Source organism: Pipistrellus kuhlii, unplaced genomic scaffold (genome assembly GCF_014108245.1).
Source record: "Pipistrellus kuhlii isolate mPipKuh1 unplaced genomic scaffold, mPipKuh1.p scaffold_m20_p_12, whole genome shotgun sequence".
Classification (NCBI taxonomy): Eukaryota; Metazoa; Chordata; class Mammalia; order Chiroptera; family Vespertilionidae; genus Pipistrellus; species Pipistrellus kuhlii.
In genome coordinates this window covers 46,648,943-46,666,738 of record NW_023425427.1, presented here as the reverse complement: position 1 = coordinate 46,666,738, position 17,796 = coordinate 46,648,943, and the positions used below count along the sequence as shown (strand labels likewise).

Here is a 17,796-nt window from a genome sequence, read left to right as displayed (position 1 = left end):
CCTTATTAAATGGATAGCTGAAGATGGTAAGTCAATACAATGAATGACAAAGTGAAGACTTGTCAATATTTTCCATAAAACATGGGTGGGCTTTCATGAAAGGCTGTTCCATTATTAACAACACTATGCCCGTTTGTCTGTTGTGTTGACAGGTGTCAAGAGTAATATGTTAGTATGTGTTCAATCACTGTGATAGTTTTTCAAATTAATATGTCAGCTTTAGTAATTGACACATTTCTTTTTTGTGGCGTTAAAGTACTGATACCTGTGTTCAAGTCTCCTTTATTAAAACCAAATTTCCAGCCCTGGCCAGTGTTTTTTCAGTGGTTAGAGTGTCAGCCCATGCACCAAAGGGTCCTGAGTTCAGTTCTGTCAAGGGCATGTTCCTGGGTTGCAGGTTCAATTCCTGGCCCCTGTCAAAAGCATGTATTGAAGGCAATCAATTGATGTGTCTCTCTCATGGTGATATCTCTCTCTTTCCCCTCTTCCTCCCATTCTCTAAAACTCAATGGGAAAAATATCCTCAGGTAAGGATTAACAAACCCACACACACAAATCTCCAAACACCTGAAAATCATTCATGTAATAAACCATATCAATAGAATAAAGGACAAAAATGATGTGATCATTTAATGTATGCAGAAAAAGCATTTGACAAAATCCAACACCCTTTCATGATAAAATTCTCAATAAGTTAGAATTTTGGGGGAACTTCCTCAACCTGATGGAGGCCATCTATGAAAAACCCAAAGCCGGCATCTTACTCAATGATGAAAGATTGAATGTCTTACCTTTGCAATCAGAACAAGACAGTTCTTGCTACTTCTTTTCAACATAAATACTGTACTGGAGGTTCAAATAGGGAAATTGGGGGGAAAATAATAAAAGGCAACAAGATTAGTAAAATTTTCTACTTACAAGTGACATGATCTTGTATACAGGATATCTGAAAAAATCCACTTTAAAAACTATTAGAATTGATAAACAAGTTAAGCAAAGTTGCAGGATATAAGATAATATATAAAAAAATAATTGTATTCAGCCCTAAAATTGTCCATTATGTCTAAGTATTTTCAAGTCACTTTATTTATTTTTTCAAGAATTTGATGACGAAAATTTTTTTTGATGATTATAAATGTTTAAATTATGAGATTTAATATGATTCCTAATCTAATAAAATATTTGTGTTTAATATTTTTACCTTTTAATAATATCATTTTTAGCCCTGGCTGGGTGGCTCAGTTGGTTGGAACATATTCCCATACACTGAAAGGTCATGGGTTTGAGTCTCTGTCAGGGCACATAACTGGGTTTAGGGTTAAACCCCCAGCACTGCTTCCATCTTGGTACCAAGAAAGTCAACTGATCAATGTTTTTCTTTCCCTCTCTCTTTCTCTCTTCCTCTCTATAAAAATCAATGAACATATCCTCAGGTGAGAATTAAAAATATAATAATCCTAGAAGCCCAGTGTACAGATTCTTGTGCCGGTGGGGTCCCTCAGCCTAGCCTACGCCCTCTCAAATCTGGGACCTGCAGGGATCCAGCCGAAACTGGCAGTCCGATATCCCCTGAGGAATGTTGTAGTGCACAAAGTGGCAGGCGTGCCTCTTCCACTCATCCTGGTCCCACTGTGCTTGCCACCACTGCTGCTTGGTAGTGCTGCTGTGGAGGTGGGAAAGGTTTGTTCCTTTCCCATCTCCAACCATGAGCCTGGAGTCTGGTGCCCGTTGGTCAGCTGACCGGCATTCCCGCTGTGGGAGCTCCCTGACCACCAGGGGTCAGCTCCTGCATCTGCCCCCTGGTGGTCAGTGCATGTCATAGCGACCAGTCAATCAATCATTAGGTCGTTGGGTCGCTTGGGCTCTTATATATATATAGATAATTTTTATTTCATTTATTTTTATACTCCCACTGATCTAAATTATTCCTATCAATTACACTTAACAGAAATTTTGAGAAATACACAAATGTTGTTGTCCTTTGTTCTAGGTACTTGTATTCAACCTTTTGTTATAAGTCCTTATATTTGAAAACATTTAAATGTACATTTAAACAAGAATTGCAACTATAAAAGACAAATGAAAACAGTAACTATAAAAGACAAATGAAAAACAAACCATTTTGGATGGTAATCACAACTATAATTCCAGGATGAAAATAAACTGGTGAGCCTCCCAAAGCACAGAATGTTTTATAAAGAATGCACAATCTATCTGCACTGCTTACTGGCCATTGGCCAGCTGGCTGCGGAGTTACAACTATTTCTCAGATGTTGTTCTGAAAGGTGGCCATTTATCAAAGTTATTGAGATATTCTACAATATTCCCTAGGATTTGTGAATTTATTATTAATAATATTATTGTTTATGTTACAAAATTCACTTTACTACGTATCACTGTTACTGAAATAAAATTTATCAAGTCATATAGAAGTATTTCTGTATTTTAACAACCAGTCTGGCATTAACGAGCTGCCCTGTCTTGAGTCTGCATGGACCTCTTCATATAGGGAACAAGAGAATTACCCTTTAAAAAAAGGGACTATCTCCATTATAGTCTGATGTGTGCCTGGGACAAAAAACTGATAAGACAGGAAGTATTTAAGTAAAAATAGTGACTCTTCCCCATTACTTTTGCTAAGAATTTTCACCAAGACAAGGCTGGAGGCCCATTAGTCCTCCCTGTGGCTTAATCACAAGGCAGAATCACCACTGGTTGTGGTGGAAGTGAAGACATCCATGGAGAGAAGACTCATCCTCCTCATACAACTCGTGAGAGAAAGCTACACATGAATTCTCACAGTTTCCAACAGCAAGAAATAGAGTTCAAGATAAACAAGAGGGTCCTTTCACTCTGAGTCACATGTATAATGATGTCCATTGCAGTTATTTATAATTGGGACTCAACAGAAGAGTTATGGAGGAATTGTTCAACTAGATTATGATCTACCTATAATAAAATATTCTGGCCCTATCCCATTTGGCCCAGTGGATAGAGCATCAGCCTGTGAACTAAAGGATCTCAGGTTGAATTCTGGTCAAGGGCACATGCCCGGGTTGTAGGCTGGATCCCCAGTAGGGGGAGTGCAGGAGTCAGCAATGAAGTCTTTCTTCATTGATGTTTCCATCTCTTTCCCTCTTTCTTCCTCTCTGAAATCAATACAAATATTTTTTAAATATTCTGTAGCCTTTTTTTTAAAGTAGTCTTTCAATAAGGTAGTAGTACAAATGCACATTTTCCTTCATTTGATGTATTATAGAATTGTATAACTGAAACCCATATAATTTTATTCACCAATGTTAATAAAATTGACCCCAATAAAGTAAAAAAATAAAATAAAATAACAAAACAAAATCGTATAGTCAAGGGAATTCCATCTACAATGAAGCCAGGATATGGCTCTGTCCCAAACTACCAATGATAAAGATTTCCATAATGATATTTGGACAAATTAAGGGAGAAATGTAATGATATTTATACAAATTAAGGGAGGATTCCAAAAAAGTAATACATAATATTCCTTTTACTTCACTTCTATGAATTGAATAAAACTAAGTAATTTATTTCAGCATTCAAATGTACAGCAGTACATTCCTCATCCCACAGTTGAAGCTCAAGTCAAATAACACTCCTTTGCCAATATTTTAACTATATTTTTATAGTAAAATTCTGAGCCAGAAATAGATAAAGAGAGAACACAGCAGGAGAAGGAAGCCAGCAGGGCACCAATTTTTTAAAAAAAATATATTTTATTGATTTTTACAGAGAGGAAGGGAGAGGGATGGAGAGCTAGAAACATCGACCAGCCGCCTCCTTGTACACCCCCTATTGGGGGATGTGCCCGCAACCAATGTACATGCCCTTGACCAGAATCGAACCTGGGACCTTTCAATCTGCAGACCGAAGCTCTATCCACTGAGTCAAACTGGTTTCGGCAGGACAACACTTTTTTGAGCTCTTCAAAGTGCATGCCCGCTGAAGGGGCTGTCCTGACACGGGACCTCTTTCGCAGCCTGTCTCCTTATCCCTCTATCCTTGCTGATGTGGCTCTGAGAGACAGAGGAAGCACCTAGAGGTCGCTTAGGATGTCTTCGCAGAAATCAGGAAGACAGACTGGGTTTTGGGCTCCAAGTCCCTTGATGGAATCAATAGACTCCTCCCTCCTGCCCTCCTCCCAGCCCTGCCTCAGCACTGCTCCCATCTCGGTATCCAGGAGCCCTGAGCTGAGCTGGTATCACAAAAAGAAACTCAATTTTTGTACTTCCTGAGCATTTAAGCCCGAAAAAATTCCTGTCCCTAATGCAGAAACCACAGGCATTCATCATTTCTCATCTCCTTAATAGATGCAGGGGAGAAGAAGAAAGAGCAATAATTTGGGCGTGTTGCTTAAATGCTGCTGCTGCTGCTGAAACCACTGTCAACAGTAAAGTAGCTTGTACTTTTGTCCCTGAATCCCACAGAAATTTCTTTCTGCTTTTATGATTCTCATTGAACTGGAATGGGAGTTCATAAAAATAAAAATTAAAAATTAAAAAAAGAATCAAATTCAAACAAAGGAAAACAGAGTCAACCTAGGGTTGGGGGCCTGAGGAGGACATTTTTTTTTTTTTTAGAGAACACCAGGATTTTATTTTGATATTTACATCTGTGATTTTTAAATAAGCAAAATGAGTCCTCTTAGGAAGTAGATAATTATCCTAGATTGTACAGCAGCTGGTGGTAGAAAGAAAAAAAATTCACAGGAATCACCTAAACTTGTAATCCCAACAGGAAAAATGCAACTAACTTGATCAGGCAGCAACTAAAAACTTCAGTCATTACAATGAGGTTTAATAGAAAGAACCTGGTCTTTGGAACCAGAATTGGGCACAAATGAAGGCTGTTTGATATCAGACAAGCCCCTTGACCTAACTGAGCCTCAGTTTTTTCATTTGTAATATGGGAATAATAATAGTGAGATTGAAGAGATAGGTTAAAATTCCTAATTCATGGTAGGTACTTAACATGTTAGTTTCCCTTCCCCGCCCACCCCACCCCTAATCTTTTCATTCTTCTCCCAAGCACACAGCAATTGCACTTTCTTCCTTCTTGAAGATAAATGTGGCTGTGTGATTTGCTTTAGCAAATGAAACTTGAGCAGCATTAAAAGCAAGTATAAGATTTGCCATGCATTTTTTTCTCTCTCTAGAAAGCAACTGGCAATGTTGCAGATAGTGACCAGCTCGGGGTCAGGAGTGAGGATGACACAGCAAAATCCACAAAGGATGGGTATGGTGAGTGGGAAACAAAAACTTTTGTTGTTTTGTACCACTGTGATTTTTTTTTTTTTTTTTAGCTCTTTGTTGCTGCAGCATAACCTGCACCTCCCTATTAACTCATAACTGCATTTGCCAGGAACTCATTAATTCATACCACAGACAAGTGTTGAACGAGCACTGTGCTACATGCTGGGAGATGTATGATTCTGATTCTTGCCCTCAAAAGAGCTCATAGTAAAGGGGAAATCTTTAATATATATATATATATATATATATATATATATATATATATATATATATATATATATATATCTCCTGTTGATTCTAATGATTAATAAGAGTCAAGGTTGGAACATATATCAAATCCTTCATATATGTCCTGAGTGCCTGCAGAAACTGGTCACATAGAAGCTGAAGATTATAATAAAAGGGTAGTAATGTGTGGAGAAAAAAAATAAAGATGGTTAAACTGACAAAGTAAAAACTGAATTCTGCATCTTGACCCTTGGTTGCCTGCAATTGAACCTGCCAGGAACTATTTTAGTGCCAGGGGACTTAGGAACAAAAGTCCCCGGTGTGATCAAAGGGCATCCCCCCGGGCGGGTCACCGGAAGTAAAAACAGAGGGACCAGAACCCAGAGCCCAGCTGGGTGTAGCTCAGAGGTTAAGAATCAACCCAGGAACCATGAGGTCACCGGTTCGATTCCCAGTGAAGGGTGTGCAGCAGGCAACCAATCAAAGATTCTCTCTCATCATTGTTGTTTCTATCTCATTCTCTCTCTCCCTTCCTTTCTGAAATCTATTTTAAAAAAACAAACAAATAAAACAAAACAAACAAACAAATAAACGAGGGACCAGAGACATGAAAGAGCTGCCTTGGGGACATACTGGCTCTGGACAGAAGCAGAGGGAGAGTGGAAATGGGGCTTGCCACCTGGAGCAAGGCCCATAGTGAGCGCAGAAAAAGCACCTGGAAGAAAAAAGAGGGAGGGAGGGAGAGAGGTAATATAGGATTATTAGAGGGAGGGAAGGAGAGAGGAAGGGAGGAAAAAAGAAAGAAGGGGGAGGAGCCTCAAGTTTTAAAAAAAACATAGTGCTCATTGGCTAGACTCTAGCCGCTAGCAAGGCCAAGGGAGAGCCGAAAGCTGGCACCAACCAGTTTCTGTCCCTGAGAGCATTCCAGCAGGCCCCCACATGTGTGTCAGGCAGATGCCTGCCCCCTCTGTCAAAACTCCAAGATCAGCAAAGCGCCTGCTCTGCACAAACTCTGAGCCTCCATGGGTGCCTCTGCTGCGCCCCCAGGAGGCTGAGGCAAAGCGAACACCCGGAAAGCTGTTTCTTAGGTTGTTGTCGCTTGTGCTTCTCATGGGTGGGAGCCCCGCCACGTTGGTTCCCAAAGCTGGCAAGGAGGCTTTCTGCCTTTCACCCTCCAATTCCTTCCCTTCTTCCTGCCGGGGACACAGATGTACCACCTGAAAGAGGCAACCACTTTGTGGCTGTGAGGATGAAAACCGTACGTTAAGGAAGACTGATCAAGGGCTTTGGGCTTTGTGACGGCATCGTTGATCTATCATACAAATCCTAGAAAGTCTGCATTCAGACTTCTTTTTACATGGGACAAACTCTTATTTGGTTGAAAACCTACAAATGAGTTTCTATTATACGCAGCCAAGTACAAACCCTAACCAATACCACCTGCACACTGATCAGTTCTTCATCTGGACCTCATCTGGGCCTCATTCCCTTCCATCAGAGGGGACTCTGGATATCTCTGGGCTGCATGAGGAACTAGCTGGATAACATGTATACAGATCCTAGGAGAACAGTACATGGTTATAGGAATATATTTTAAAAATCTATTACAATCTTTTTGTTTTAAGCAGAACCCTATATGCATAGCTCTCTCCTCCCCACCCTACCCCTATGTAGCCCGGGCCCTCGTTACAGGAGAGAAGATTAGAATTATTAGACTGGGAAAGCAAAAACAAAGGCAAGATAAGGTAAAGTCTAATTGATCACCTTGAAGTCCAGTTTGTATAGAAAAGGAAGAATAAATGCATGACTGTTTCTTTAAAAAAAAAATTCTAAATAATGAGTTCGTTCCCTTAACCATGACAGTAACTAATCAATTGAGTTGCTTTAGAATTATTTTTAACTTGTAGATATAATCCTATATGATGTGTTTGCAACAATTGCAGTTACCAAATTTTCGTGCTCCAATTGGCCCATCCTTGCCTAGTGGGCGCCTGTGTGAATCGATTTTTAGTCTTTTTGACACAATCCTAGCAGTTGATACTTTCCTTGCTTTCTGTAATTATTTTAAAGTAAAATGATCTCATGTCTGGGATTTGTTTTAAAATGATGGCGTGAGAAAAAGATGAAACAACTGGCCATGAGTTGATGACTGTTCAGGCTGGGTGGTGGTCCCATGGAGGGTCATTATACTATTCTCTGACATTTGTATATGCCTGAAACTTTCCAAAATAAAAATGGAAGATTAAAAAAAAAATCTTCAGCTTATGAGTTCCAAGAGGACCTCGAAGTCCTTAGCAAGACAATGCCTGACTTGGATGGGAGAAAGAGATTTCTAAGGCTTTTCTTGACGTATCAAGAATAAGTGTAGATAGAAATCTGAGTATAGTACTGTATTCAAATTCATAAGTAGAGAGCTATCCGGATATGACCCACATTCCCCTCAGTCCTAGGAAGGCAATAAAAAATAAAAATAAAAAAAAGCCTGGGCTGGCTTAGCTCAGCTGTTCCTTCTTCCTGTCAAATCTTCACTTGCCAACCAACTCTTGCTTGCCAGGGTGGTTCCAGACCAGGGCACCTTCCAGCCCTTAACAAACAAACAAACAAACAAACAAAAACCACCTCTAAGTGGAAAACAGTGGGAGGGTGAAGGGAAAGGAGAGGGGGGGAAAGTCCCACGGGTTTCTCCTGGGTACCCTCTTGGCAGTTTGGTGGTGGTCCCAGGTGGGTAAAAGGGTGGGGTGGGGGGTCCCTCATGAACTGGCTTGTTTCAGGTGCTCCCACTCTTGGGCCCCTTTCTTGCCTCTAACCTCCAACAAGCCTGACTCATTTTCTCGTGGTCAAGAGGCTCTTGCTTTCCAGACAGGGCAGGAAGGAGCGCTGGGCTGGGAGTCCTGATGCCAGCGTACCGGCCCTGTCTGTAACTCAAGATGCCACTATTTTAGATCTCAGCTTCATCGCCCATGCAATAACCTTCCTTGTTCCCACCTCGCCAAGTCGGGACTCCAGGAGCAGACGGCCCTGTAGGCCTTCCTGCCTTTCCCCCAAACACCCTTTCCACCTTGGCACATGACATCACCTCCCCAAGAAATAGTAACTGTTGTCACTTTTTTTGCAAACAACTGGGGAAGAGGAGGTGCGGGCATCGCTGACACTGAAGTTGTCAACAGCACGCTCAGGCTTTGGGAATCCGGTGCGACCCGACCTGTCTGATTTCTCCTCTCCGTCCTTGCAGATCCCGACCCCTGAGGAGACATCTCCTAAGAGACAGCGGGCTGCCAGCGTCGCCTCTGCTCCCGGGAGGCGCGGAGCCAGCACGCGGGAGCCCAGCGCCACGGCCGCCTCCCCGCAGCCCCGGAGGGAGGGAGGGGCTGGGGGCCGGGCCGCAGGGAGGCGGCGCGCGGGGCTCGCTGCGCTCAGTCTCCTTCCGATCATCGCAGCCCGGCCGGCGGGAGCGGAGCCCGAGCCGGAGCCGGAGCCGGAGCCGGAGCCAGGGCCTCGGAGCAGGGAGGTGGAGGGCGGGTGAAGAGCTGGCGGAGCGGTGCACTGGAGCGCAGACCGTGCCTGGACCCCCGCCGTGTGCGAGTCTCCCTGGCGATTCCGGTGAGTGTCTGTCCAACACCGAGCCTCTGCCAGGCGCCAGGCTCGGCGGCCGCCTCGGACCCGGGTCACGGTCCGCAATCCCGGGGGTGCGCACCCCGGTGCTGCGCGGCCGCCGCCGCAGGCTCACAGGTGGCTCCGCGGTGGCTGCGGCTGCCCCAGGCCCCTCCTGGAGTTAGCCAACTCGCTCCGCTCCGGGCGCGGCTTCCGAGCCTCCGAGGCTCTCACCTACCGCCCTTTGCTTTTAGCTTGGGGTGGGGAGCGCACTGAGGGGTGCTCCCTACCCCCCACCCCCACCCCCCTTTGTCACCACCAAGGATTCGGGGAGATGTGGGCCAGGCGCCTCCCCAAGCTGCAGTTCAGCTCCTGACCGGCTAATGGGACAGCCTGTGCTTTAGCTTTATTCTCCTAGTAACCCACCGGGGAAAGTTGGGGACCACACGAGGCAAAGTTGGGGCGTGGTTCGGGGCACCCTTGGCCAGCGGAGGCCGCTCTGCTGGAGCCGAGCTGTGGGTTTGCAGGTGGAGCCCCACTCTCGCTGGGGCCGACAGCGCGCCCTGGGAGTGGACTTGGCCTCTGCCCGTGGCCAGGCTTGGCGCTGTCTGGGACCATCCCTCCTCCCCACCCCCCACCCGGAGAGCTGTGAGTCGCTCTGTCGTTCCTGCTAAGAGTAAGGGCTAGACATCTGCCAGCCGCCGGGCAACTGTGACGGGCTCGGTTTATCTCATAAAGAAGCAGCATCTCCGCCTGCTTGGACTTGTGCTGTCGCTGTGCAAACCTGAGCTCCTCCGGCTAATCTCAGCGTTTAACTGGCGTGCGTTTAATTAGCTTATTTTACACCTGAGATGATCCCCGAGAATGTCCCTAAAGTGCAATCTTTGATGGGGGGGACTCAGCGGGGAAAGAGGAGGGGGAGGGGAGACTGTTTTTAAAGAAAGTTAGAGGAACCTTCAGAAGATGAGCGGCGGTGTCTGGATGTTGTGCCCAGCTCCTCTGTGGGCCAGAGCATGGGAGCTGCTTGGATGTCTCACTGCCTAGAGGAGTCGGTGCTGGGGCTGTTTGGGGCAGCTTTTGTGGATGGAGGTATTGCTGCAACTTGCATATTGTTTATGAGGTACACATGTGGTCTCCTGAAATAGCCTTCTTGTTGAGAGTTGTTTGGTTTACTGAGTTGTCTATTTCAAATAGGGCTCTGGAGAGTGAGCTTTTTTAAGTGAGCTTCAGCTGACAACAATGTCTAGATGTTGAGGGAAGACAATTGGTTCGCGTCGCTAGAACATTCTTTTGTAAACTTAAATTTTTCAAGGTCTAGCTTTCTGCATCTGATACAGGAGAAGCTATGCATGAAAATCAAATCCTGAGATCTTTACGTGTTCAGGGAAAGATTGCTGCCTCCGCCAACACTCAGCCCTTTCCGAATGGTGGGTTGGATCAGAAAGGGGTGCCTGCATCTGGAATTACATAACTGGGCTAACAGAAACGGAGAGCAGTTGTTGGCTGTCCAGTACATAGGTAGTTCTAAAAGAAGTGGTATCTTTGTGGCACTGGGAGGTTGTTAGGTGATTTAGGGTGGGACAGATTTTCATCTAGAAAAATTTTACACGTAACACACATCTAGATAGTCTATACCTAATATTGGATCTACCAAAATGCTTGTGATTGTATATATGTTATGGTAAGTGCCTACTATGTGCCACATCCTCTTCTTAGTGCTTCATGTGCTTTAACTCATCCTCAAAGCAATCCTTGGCGGTAGGCGCTGTCATTGTCCTAGCTTTTGAAATGGGGTAACTGAGGCTGAGGAGTTAAGTAACTCACACAGCTATAGGATAGGACTATCTTAAATCTACAACGTTCTTAAATCTACAACGTTCATTGTTGTTGCTATTGTTTTTTAATATATTTTATTGATTTTTTTTACAGAGAGGAAGGGAGAGGGATAGAGAGCTAGAAACATGGACCAGCTGCCTCCTGCACACCCCCTACTGGGGATGTGCCGGCAACCAAGGTACATGCCCTTGACCGGAATCGAACCTGGGACCTTTCAGTCCGCAGGCCGACACTCTATCCACTGAGCCAAACCGTTTTTGGCATACAACGTCCTTTTTTTTTTTTTTTTTTTTTTTTTTTTAAGACATATTTATGATATTCTTACCCTTGTTATTTTATTTTTTTTATTTTTTAAAGCATACATGTCAAAAGCATCTCCTGTGAAGCATAAGAACCCCTGACCGTGGAAGTGCCGCACAAGCACCATTGACTATACAGTGAGGCAAAGCATGAAAGAGCCATCCCGGTGAGTTTACGATTGGAAGACCACCTCGCCCACCAGGAGCCCAGAGATGGATGTGCACCAGAGCACCACCCTCCCTTCCCCTGAGAAACGGTGTCCAGCCACCTCACTTTCTGGCTGCAGGAAACACCACGCTGTCAGGAAAAGACTGAAGTTCATTCGAATCTTAGGCCTTTTCATGGGCCTGGTCGCCATCAGCATGGTCCCATTTTCAATCAGCGTCTTTTCCGAGACAGAGACACAGAGCACGGGAGAGGCCGGTGGTGCAGCCGGCCCCGGGGTGGCCCACGGCTACCGGCAGAGAACTCTCCTAGATTTAAACGACAAGATTCCGGATTACACGTCACAGCCGCCTCTTTCCGAGGAAGGCGAATCTGAGAACAGTACCGATGAGGACCAAGGGAACTACCCAAGAGACATCTTTTCCCTCGAGGATCGACGCAAAGGCGCCATCCTCCTCCACGTCATTGGGATGATCTACATGTTCATAGCCTTGGCCATCGTCTGCGATGAGTTCTTTGTTCCTTCGTTGACTGTCATCACTGAAAAGCTGGCCATCTCTGATGATGTTGCCGGAGCCACCTTTATGGCTGCTGGGGGCTCGGCCCCAGAACTGTTCACGTCTCTCATAGGAGTGTTTATTGCTCACAGCAATGTGGGCATAGGCACAATCGTGGGCTCCGCGGTGTTCAACATCCTCTTTGTGATTGGCATGTGCGCGCTGTTCTCCAGAGAAATCTTGAACCTGACCTGGTGGCCCCTCTTCCGGGATGTGTCCTTCTACATCATCGACTTGATCATGCTGATCATATTTTTCCTGGACAACTTCATCATGTGGTGGGAGAGCCTGCTTCTCCTCACAGCTTACTTCGTCTACGTGATCTTCATGAAGTTCAACGTCCAGGTGGAAAGATGGGTGAAGCAAATGATAAGCCGCAATAAAGTCGTCAAGGTGGCAGCGCCAGAGGCCCAAGCAAAGGTTGGTGGTGGTGGCTGTTGATTGAATGTTCTGAATTATTATGTTTTTGAGATCTGCCAATTTTTTTTTTTTTTAATGTGATGGTGTTTGGGGCTGCAGCGGATAATAGGTTGCTTTTTGCAGTTCTCTGCTAGCCCGACTCACATGGCAGTGAGAAACATTATGGAGCAATGTTCTTGTGACTCTACTAAGTTCTCAAGCTGTTTGCTTCAGAGTAAAACACTCATAAATATAGGTTACATAAGTACCCCACAGCAAACTCAGCCAAACAAATAATCTGTCTCTTATTTCCTGCAAGTAGGCGTAAATGGTTCTGTGAAACAATGTAATTTTCACGGGGAAGTTCATGATAATTAAGAAAGAAAATGTGTGTCCCCAAAGCTATCTAAGTCAACAGTCTTCAAGAGACTGGTCATCAGAGTGGGTCATGTCTATTCTCGATCCACACAGTATGCTCCAGATCACTTGGTCAGGGACTGATTGGGATCCATTACGGGGAGTCACTGGCAGCTTGATGTCTGCCTGCTGTCTGCCTCTGTAAGCTTGATGGCACATTTTTGCACACCATGATAAACAGGACCCAAAACATTTTTCATAGTAAACTTTGAGGGGTTTTAAATAACAATAGTGGCCATCCTACCACCTAGCTGGTGAGCAAAATGGGAAAGAGCTTAGAAGGAATTGATCTGCAAAAATGTAAATCCTCACATAGGAATGTTGTCTCTGAATGTGATTTTAAACAGAAAACCAAAATACATATGCAGACTTCATACTAGCATCTGGGAAAAGTCTCATGTGTGCAAAAACAAAAACAAAAACAAAAAAAACAGATGTTGAGTAGAGGGTGAGATATTTTGTTCAGCATGAAAAGAAAAAAAATTATATCAATTTAGTATAACTCCTTTATGGTCAAGTTTGTGACCTATCCTTTTTTTTTTTGTAGCAGTTATGAAATGGGAGCAGAGTGCAGAAAAACATACCAGTAATATTTCTATTTGTTATATGCAAAAGAGAACTGTATTTTTTTTGAGTATTTCACTCAGTGTACGGTTGTAGTTAGAAACTGTAGTTAAAATAATCACTTCGCACTATACATGCAAATAGGAGTTCAGATGTGATACATGAGTTTATGAATATATATCCTTGTGGGCGTAGGACAGGGTCATTACTGAGCCCCTTTCCCTGCTCTAATTTTATGGCCAAAAGGATGACCCCTCAAGCCTTCTCCTTGACTCTGATTGCTAGTGTGAGTGGTTTGCATGAATAATCTTACATGTTTATGGCAACTAGAGTACTGAAGGAAAAGCATATATATTAGAGGCAAGGACATGATTTGGTGTCTTATAAATATCCTTGGCACATCAAGGGTAAAATGTCTTTTTGAGAACTCACCATTTTTTTCCTGTTACCCCATAGGGGAACTTCATTAACTTAAATACAGACTTGGCTAAAGGTTATGTTAGTGACATTCATGAAAAAGGAATTTGTAGGGCAATACAGTAGTATATTGAAGATTGCAAGGGGTTTGTATTCTGATTGGGGCAGGATACTGATATCATGCATTTGCGAATAACTTTTAAAATACCATTTATAGACAGTGTTTAATCAATCAGAAGGCATTCATTAAAGTAGCTCTAGCAGGATTTTTACCTTCTATATTAGATGACTGTCATGTCATTTTTATGGTCATTTAAAAGTCAGAAACTTAGGCTCACATTCCTTAATAGTTGTTACTCAATTCCATAATTTTGCACTATGCTTAATAGTGCGCATCTTTTAATTTGGAGATTGCAGATTTATCTAATTATAATAGGAAGGAGATTATATTTATGACGACTACTCCTCATTCTGATCCCCCCCAAGTGTGTTCATGTGTTATTTTCCTTTTAGCACCAAATACCTTTCATTTATTCCTTTTAATTAGTGTTATTTCTTTTGATATTCAAAAACTAAGTCGAACTATAAATATAATGGAAACATAAGTTTTAACATAGTTATGCCTTGTTTGGTAAGCGGAATGTTTGTTTGGTGAATCAAAAATGCTAGGACACAGTTATACATTTTTAGGTAAAATGGTGCATAATGGTGTGTGATTTCCTTCATAAAATTTTGCCTTGTCAATTTTCCTTTTGAGTGAATGATTGCTGAAAAAATTTGTTCTCAGCAGTTAATCTTTATCAAGCACCTGATTTCAGAATCTTAAGAAGATTTTGCTTCCGAGGCCCTAAACAAGTTGTCCCAAAGGCAGATGAGTCCTTGGGTGTGGCCATACAACCCTCGGATGGGCAAAGTTGATTTCTGGCTGTGCTCCCCATCATTCTACAGAAGCCAGTGCTTCTAGCATCATCAAAGCACTCAAAAGGAAGATGCTGAGCCAAAATCCTGCCCTCAGTGGAGTCTTCATAAAGAGGAATGTGCTATATGTAAACTTAGCAAGCAAAATACCAATCATACCTTCATGCAAAAGCTGATGTATTACCTTTTTAAAATATGTATTTTATTGATTGTTTTTACAGAGAGGAAGAGAGAGATAGAGAGTTAGAAATACCGATGAGAGAGAAAAACATAGACCAGCTGCCTCCTGCACACTCCCTACTGGGGATGTGTCTGCAACCATGCCCTTGACCGGAATCAAACCTGGGACCCTTGAATCCACAGGATGATGCTCTATCCACTGAGCCAAACATTAGGGCAGCCGCTGTATTATTTTATTGCATAATTATGGGGCATAGGAATATGGGGAAGTAGAGGAAGCATTTTATATATTTTTGTACAAATCATTAAAGGTTCTGGCTAAAAAAAATCATCAGCTCTGCTGGACTCTAGTCAGTGAAATATCTTTGGAATGACTTGCTTCATAGACAAGTTGAACGTCTTCATTTGGTCCCATTATTGGTGATGTATGTCATGGGGCAACCGTGAAGCACGGTGAAATGTGAACTGCCATATTTTTCATAGTTAAAGTAATAGTTTGTCATCCCAATTGTTTCACCCTGTGTGGTTTTTTATTTGTAATTATTTATTTTAGAGATAATATTATCCTTTTTAAAAAACTGTGTAGTGTCACAACATGGTAATGGTACCCTAGGCTTTGACTTCACGTGTATAATAAGCTCTGTGATCTCAGAGAAGTCATGCAAACTCACTGAGCCTCCTCATGAAGATAATAGTACCCTCTTGATAAAGTTTGAACAATTAATAAATGAAGCATGTTAAGCAGCTACCATACATAGTCCTTGGCAAATGTGTGTTGTTCAGTAAATGTTCATTCTCTTCTTTTGATCTTTCAATCTTAAATGGAAAGGGAATCAGAACAAATTATTTCAAATTTGAGAATTTTGAAACATTTCTTGAAGGTTGGAATTCACCCCCAGTGAATCACTGAGTTAAGCAGGCCATTGTTTAGAGGTAAATACTGTTTGTCGTATTATAATATTTATAAGCCCTAGTTCACATACCGTGAATGTATGTATGCAAGACACACATTATCATAAACTTCAAGGAGACCTCCAAATGCTTTTGATATCCTAACATGTTATTGTGTAGAATTTTGCTTGAAATAAGTAGGCCATTTGCTGGGGTTTAGAAAGATCTATGCTAAGCAGAGATTTTTGTTTTAAGATATTTTTTACTTATAAATGATTGATATTCTCATCTGAAAACCTCTCTACAGCAGGTTAGGAGTAAGTTTGAGTCCTGAAGGATGCGAGGCAGTGGAGTTCCAGGGTTTTAGAAGCAGTTTGCTGCGCCTTGGTGGGCTCCTGAGGTCTGTTGATCTGCCTTGGTGCTAGGCTGTCATTGGCCTAGAAAGCAGCTGTCCATGGTATTTAACTTCTTCTTAGACTTGGCACAGTAATCTGACAGCAAGTCAGCCCAGTAGTAATGACGGGAAAGGTTTAAATAAAGATGCTTAAAGCTGATGGTTGAGGAACAGGCTACTTATCAGTTTAGGTGTGCCTTGCTTTATTCAGATTGGTGTGTTCCTGAAAAGTTGTTTGTAAGCAGAATTTTTGCAATTCAAATGGGTATTAATGTTCATGGGAAAATCAGAAATGAAATGTTATATATATTTCTCATGCAGTGAAGTATTTCTTATAAACCATAAATAATATTATAAATACAAATGTATAGCCCCGAGTTTGCTTAACACACAGAATATATTATAAAACTCAACCTTTGCGTCCCTTCCAGGCGTAGTAAACAAATGAGTAAAATAATTATACAGATTCCAAGAAAGGGAAGGGAAGATCGTCCTTATAATAGGTAAAAAGGTAGTATTACTTCACGAACTTGGAAACTGTCCTTCTCAAAAGAAAATGTGGGCATTAAAATTCTTGACAGTCTAGATGCCTATGAGTGTACTGTGCTTACCTAGGGGTCAAGGTGCATCATTCTCCTTGTGTTGTTTTCCCCTACTTATATCAAAAGTAAGCCCTTCAGTTACTGCATGTGATTCAAAGAATGAACAAGGCTTTTTGAGGGACCCACAAAGCCCAGAGGACTTTAATACACTGCCCCCCCCCCTTGCTACTCTGGTTTCTTCAGCAAGAGACTGCCTCAACTTTGTGAATCTTCCTGACAGTGTTCATAGGAGGTGTTATGCTCTAACCTCCCTTTCTCCCTTCCCCTTCTTCCTCTCTCCTTTGTCCCTTTATCTCCCATCTCCCCTTTAATCTCCCTTTATTTCCTTTTTTTTTTTTGTAGAATCAGATAATTTGTATTTTAATTTTAACAAGGTTGTTATGTTAAGCTGCTCTCTGGCTATTGTACATCCACAGTGTGGATTTGATTGGTTTTGTTTTTCATTCTTTACTATCAACCTTCTTTTGTTTTAGGAAAGTCCCTATTGAACAGAATATACTGGTATTTTGTTTAATTCAGTTTCATAATCCTTATCTTTTAACTGGAAAGTTTAGTTTAGTTACATTACTGTGATCACTTTTACATTTAGATTATTTTCTACATGGTATTTTATACTTTGTATTTGTTTTGATCTTTCTATTTCATTTTATAATTTTTCCCTGCCTTTTCTTTTGGATTGATTTTTTTCTTCTTTTCCCATTAATAGTTTGGAATTTATATACCCTATTTCTATTTTTTAGTATTTATCCTGAGTTTTAACATGTATTTTTAGTTCAATATAATATAATGTAAATGTCTTTATATTCCTGCTAAACAGCCTAAGATCTTAGAACATTTTAATCCAATCACTTCTCCCCATTATATAAGACTTGACGTACATGATTTAAGTTTTAACTTGATATTCTATAATAATTTTATTGAGGTATAATCTTCACTTTTAAACTTATAAATTAGACATTATCTTTATGCCATCAATGTTTTTAGATTTACCCACATTTTTACTAGTTCTCCCCTTCTCATTCCTTTTCTCATGTCAGACTATTCTCCTATGA

General features: G+C 42.1%; 1 protein-coding gene across 10 annotated transcripts in view; it reads left to right on the top strand.

Moving 5' to 3' along the window:
* Nucleotides 1-8,882: 8,882 nt before the first annotated feature.
* Nucleotides 8,883-17,796, top strand: part of SLC24A2 (solute carrier family 24 member 2) — a 224,575-nt gene continuing 215,661 nt past the window's right edge. For 5 of the 10 annotated variants that reach the window (XM_036434171.2, XM_036434166.2, XM_036434162.2 and 2 more), the window contains exons 1-2: nucleotides 8,884-9,113; nucleotides 11,298-12,382. In XM_036434171.2, the coding sequence (XP_036290064.1) occupies nucleotides 11,453-12,382 (930 nt within the window). In that variant the 5' untranslated portion in view covers nucleotides 8,884-9,113; nucleotides 11,298-11,452. Of the gene's footprint in view, nucleotides 9,114-11,297; nucleotides 12,383-17,796 lie in introns of all 10 variants that reach the window. The other 5 variants (XM_036434169.2, XM_036434170.2, XM_036434165.2 and 2 more) reach the window with 2 other exon arrangements.